At 38.8% G+C, this 5,380-nt stretch overlaps 1 protein-coding gene across 1 annotated transcript; it reads left to right on the forward strand.

Annotated features, from left to right (window-relative positions):
* Positions 1–794: 794 nt before the first annotated feature.
* On the forward strand, positions 795–5,004 carry LOC104070526 (chromosome unknown open reading frame, human C18orf21; the record flags this gene model as incomplete). The annotated part of the gene is made up of 3 exons (XM_009586713.1): positions 795–994; positions 4,179–4,387; positions 4,801–5,004. Coding segments are annotated over 3 exons (563 nt in total), but the record flags the coding sequence as incomplete, so codon positions are not given.
* Between the last annotated feature and the right edge of the window lie 376 nt (positions 5,005–5,380).

Here is a 5,380-nt window from a genome sequence, read left to right on the forward strand (position 1 = left end):
AGGGGCCGCGGAGGAGGAGAGGGGCTCCCGCTGCCCCCGTCGGTGGAGCTGGGGGCCCGGTGCAGCCCGGCGGGGGCTCCTGCGGTGGGAGAGCGGTGCATCGGGGTTGCATGGGTAGCTGAAGGGCGGAAGCGTGGCCCTAAGAATGAGGGCAGACTTTCCCTTTTTCTCCATTTTTTCCTGTGCTGCCCCCACAAAACTCTGCCAGGGCGTGCTTCGGGGCTGCTGGCAGAAATGGCATACTTGCTAGACAGCAGGGTGCAGGGGTTTCCTCAGGGGGTTGGAGAGAGATGCTCGAGTCTGGCAGCAGGAAGTAACAAGGCAGATGCAGCAGCGTGCCTTTTATTATTAGGTCTGAAATTTATTTCAAAGCTTTTCTTCATCCTAGGCTGGGATGGTATCATCTTCTTGCACTTAAAATGGGCAAAGAGCTTTACAAGGTTTTGATGTCACTGATCTGGCAAAAGAGTGTGCCTGCATGGAGCTCCTTGCAGAACTGTGAGCCTCCGTCATTAAAGATTTTTAGGAAGGAATTGCATTTTTCCGGCAAGATTTACCATTACGTATTGTGTAAACTTATGCTGTGCATAAACTTAGTATTAATTGTGCCCAGCTGAGCACAGACTGTTACACATACTGGTGCTCAGCTTCCTCTTGTGTTTTGGTTGTATCTGAAACATAGAAAAAAACCATATCTACCTAGGTAACATCAAAATAGAGACATACAATTTTAATGTTTGCCTATGAAACATAATTATTTCAAGTTTTACTCTTTTACCTTTATTAATCTGTAGATAATGAACATGGATTAGAAAGGATATGTCCTTACTGCTTCCAGTTCCTGGTTCCTGATAGCTGCCGGGTGCGTCTCAGACCAAAGATGAAAGTGACTCCACAGATAGAGAAAATTCTTAAACGAGAGGCGAAGAACCATAAACTTAATATGAAACAGACAAAGCTTTTGAAAAAGTATAGGGAGTCAAGAAGTGTTCTGGTAAGGATATTACTTGGAACTGCCAAATACCTGATATTTCCCTGAAACGTTTCAGTGGCATAAAAAAGAAGATACAGAAATCTTTGTCTTAGAAGTGGAGCTTGCACCTACACATTTCTTTTTTCATGAGCATATAACTCATCCTTTCTTTTGGGATAACTTCTACTGACAATCAAATTTTTTAAAATCTACTCTCCACAATAGAGAGATCATGAGCACAATGACAAGAACAGTAAGCTCCCCTCCCCCTGCCCCAAAAAAAAAAAAAAAAAAAAAAGAACCAACCCCATATGTCAGAGAAGCTATGCAAACAGCTCTGCCCTCCTTCTGATCTCTTTAGCAGCACTCTGGGTAGACTCTGCAGATGTCTTAAAATGTTGCTGAAAATTCAGTAATTTCTTCCTGCCAGGAAGCTCTGGCATTTCCACTGTCAGCTACTATAGCTTTGCAAAAATGGCAGGAGTGGCAGATTTTTGCCTGTTCCTTTTTTCCTATGAATGTGGCAGAACTAGGACCAGGCAACTCTACTAGATGCAGAGCCTTAATACAGCCGTGTAGATCCTAAAATCCATTAGAATCCTTAGAAATCCATTGCTAAGAATACCCCAAAACATACCTAAGAAGAAAATACGCCACTGACTGAAGTCAGGCTGGTTTTGCCAGTATGCGTAGCTTGACATTTACTGCCTTTGTTTCAGCTCTGAAGAAGGGCTTGAATGACTGATGGATTGTCAGGTTTTTTCAGTTTTATCGGTTGTCTGAAAATAGATATATTTACAACTTACAAGCTTTACTTCATTTATTTCAGTAGACCATCATGGCTACATCAGATTATTGTTACCTTCTGTACAAATGGAATTTTTTACATTTGTCTGAATATTACTGTCTTTTAAATCGAAACCACATAGGTAATTTAAACAACTTAATGTTGTTCTTGGGGCTTCAGTTCTTTTTGCTAAAATTACTCAGGAATATAAGATTTAATTACTGTTTTTTATACTAATTACTATTATTTGAAGAATAATAGTATACATTTAATCTAGTGTTGCCAAGGCATGCACTAATATTAGAACAGGTTATGTGAATGGATGTTTTAATAAATGAGACAGCACCCTATTGTGCCCAACAGTTGCTGGCACACTTGGCATTTTCTCAGATGAGTCTGCCGGTTTTGGGGAGTAAAATTTGCAAAACCAAAAATTATTAAAGAGTCAGTAACACAAAATTAAACTGAGGAAGTATCACAGAGGTTCTCGGCTGTCAGGGCAAAAAAAAGGTGCTCCAGAGAGGCACACCTGCTGTTACTCTCTCCAAATTGTAGATCATAGTTGAGCAGCAATAAACAGCAAGAGAAAGGGCATCTGAGAAGCTGGAATCTTTGCTTTCTTTTTCTGCTATAGGATCACAAAGTTCCAGTGTACGTTAAGAACTGTCTCTTTCGACAACCAATGAACAGTGTCCTAGGGAATTTTGATGGGTTCTTACATTTATTCTGTAGCTGGAGAGGTTCGTAGGATGCACTGTGCATTCATATCAGTAGTTCAATATTCATTTGTAAATAGGTCCAGTTTAAACTCTGGGTAATATTCTAATCTTGGGATGTAATTACTGTTTGCTGCACTTGTGTTCTGCTCAGTTCTGTTTGCATTTGTGCTGTGGATTATGATTTAAGTATTTCTGGTCTTAAGGATTTTAAATACTGTCAGGAACTGACAGCTTTCAAAATTAGCAATGTAGATCCCTGTAATCTAATACCTGAGACTTGTGAAAATGAAAATTCGAGTGTGGTTGAAAATTAAACCAAGCAACAATATGACAGGTTGTGCCTCTGATACCTTTCTTAGCAAGTAGAACGTGATTTGAGAATGCTTCTGCCATGAAAAGGCATGTAACATTCGGAACTATTTCAGGGCTTTTAAAATTTTTGGAGTTAACTGTATATGCAATTCAGGGAATGGAAACTAGCTGTGCAGTGCTATGATTAATCCACTACTTCCTGCACTGTAAGGTGTTCACCTCCATTTATATTCCGTAGAGAGCTAAATCATCATGTGATGCTGTTTTTTTTTTTCCCCATCTGAACTTCATTTAGAAGAACTAAAAATACATCAATACCTGAGCTGTGTAAGTTAATGATCTTTGTCTTTTTTAGTTTGTTAGCCTGACAAAATAATGTCTAGAGACAGTCAAAACACTTAACTGAAAACGCTTCATTTCTGCATTTCTAAATGTAATTCTTTCTAAGCAATCTGAATTTACACACTTTGAAATGAAGAATGATTTGGTAGAGATGTTTTCAAAACTGCTTAGACATTTTTGTGGCATTCTTTTGAATATGTTTTTTTAACCAGAAACATCACGCAACTGTGTTTTTCCGTCAGTGTAATTGTGTGCCTCAAAAAGTTGTCTGGCTGTATTACTCTCATGTCTCTTAATCAGAATAGTTGCCATAGCAGTCAGGGATATTAGGAATATCTGACAGTCTCTGTGACTGTCTGACATTATCTGTTCCGACACACCTCTGCAACATACTATGCTGCTGGAAGTTCCCTGCAGCCTAGAAGTAAACAGATAGAAGAGAAAGTGCCCTTTGTCTACAACCTCCTCCGTATTGTAGTAAGTATTTTTGCACTAATAGAAAGCCTCTTCTTTGTTCACTAAGACTTGCTGTTATTAGTTATGGATGACTATTTTTGAGAGTTTGGTAGTTTAAATATTTTATCTCAAGACTCCCTGGAAAGTGTGTAATATAACTTCACCGGGGGTAGAATATGCTAGTGAGTTTAGGTCACTTTGTATGTCCTATTTTTTAGCAATATACAAATACCCCTTATGTGTACTCAAGATGATACCATACATCCAGTTCAGGTGCTGTTTCATCTTTCTGTTTTGACAGGGTTGTTTTCCATATTTCGCTATACAATGTTACATTCAGAGTTAGTTGCTAGGGGATTGGAGTCATTTCTAGATAAACCCGTAGGACGTGTTTGGTTTAAGAAGCCAGAATGAAAATACTAGGTGTGAAGTATATGTTGCTTTTTAGTATCTCTGTGTTTCACTTAAGCAAGTATTTAACTCATGTCATGGTATTTGGAGAATAGTTTGGATAATTCTTACAATGGCTTTATAACATAAAGGTGGAAAGACTGAAGAATGGTTGATATTTCCTTTGTTCTCTCTATAGCTGGTTACTTGCAACTCATGCAACAAAACAACAAGACATTATGGTAAAAGCAGGGATTTTCTGGCTACCAAGACACACGGTTCTGGCACTCCAAGTATTAAATCTAGCCTGAGGACACCAGATGTAAAAATTCAGTCTGCAAACAAAGTGACACCCGTAAGCTGCAGTAGGTTGGGATCTAAAGGGAACAGTCCCTCATCACTTCCTAGGTACCTGTTTCTCTCCTATTTAAAGAGGCACTTTGCTGAGTAGAGTGTATTACGTCTTGTTGGGAAAGGGCATAACGTGACTGATTTCAGATCAGTCACTTAATAAACTTTAAATTGATAACTAAGTATTTTTGTTTAGTGGTCTGATTGAGGAGACCAATTTTAACTTTCCAACCTTTAAAATCAAAGATTCTAATGAAAAGCGACTATGTGCAAAGAGTGCACAATTATGTTTTTGTCATTAACATGAAATGTCTGGCTTAAAATTTACATACTAACTACTCGCTTTCACATGAAAATACACTATTTATGTTCAAAATTTTATTCTCAAATTATATATGTGCACTTTCATAGTTACTTTATGTTAATTCTGGTTCCTCACCTTTAAGACATTTGAGTCTTTTGTCTTTCAGAACACGTCTATCCGGACAGGCGACAACCAGCTCTGCTTCCAAGACTCCCCGAAACTCCAAATTTTACTTTTCTAAGCTAAAACGGATGCTTAACCTAGAAGAAAAAGAGAAAAGCCAGAAGGCAGATTTGAAAACCTTCTTGACTTTACTTTAGTTATTCATTATTCCAGAGTAATAAAGATTACAGCAATAAGTCTTGTTCCAGTTTTAGTGAATCAACAAAGTGATTTCTTTAAAACTCAAGCTAACAGCACGTACCCTGTGTAAGTGTAGTCCATATTTTTTAGAAGCAAGCTTTGTTTCAAAGGGGACTGATTGTCCGCAAGAGGGAGGTGAGAAAATAGCCAGTCTAATGTGCTTGGGAATCTTGAACATGTTTTGCAGTCTGTAGTGGCCCAAGAATTAAAAGCCAGGATCTATCTATCCGTTGAGGAAGCTGACAATACTGGATCCATCAGTGGGTCCAGCAGGACCAACAGATAAGTTGGCAGATCTGAAAGCAATTTGGGGGCAGGGAGCAGTGTAAAATAGTTTGTTGAGTTTCCTCCACCTCACTCTCGCACTGTTTTTAAGATAATGC

The sequence above is a fragment of the Fulmarus glacialis genome, unplaced genomic scaffold (assembly GCF_000690835.1).
Source record: "Fulmarus glacialis isolate BGI_N327 unplaced genomic scaffold, ASM69083v1 scaffold35641, whole genome shotgun sequence".
Taxonomy (NCBI): domain Eukaryota; kingdom Metazoa; phylum Chordata; class Aves; order Procellariiformes; family Procellariidae; genus Fulmarus; species Fulmarus glacialis.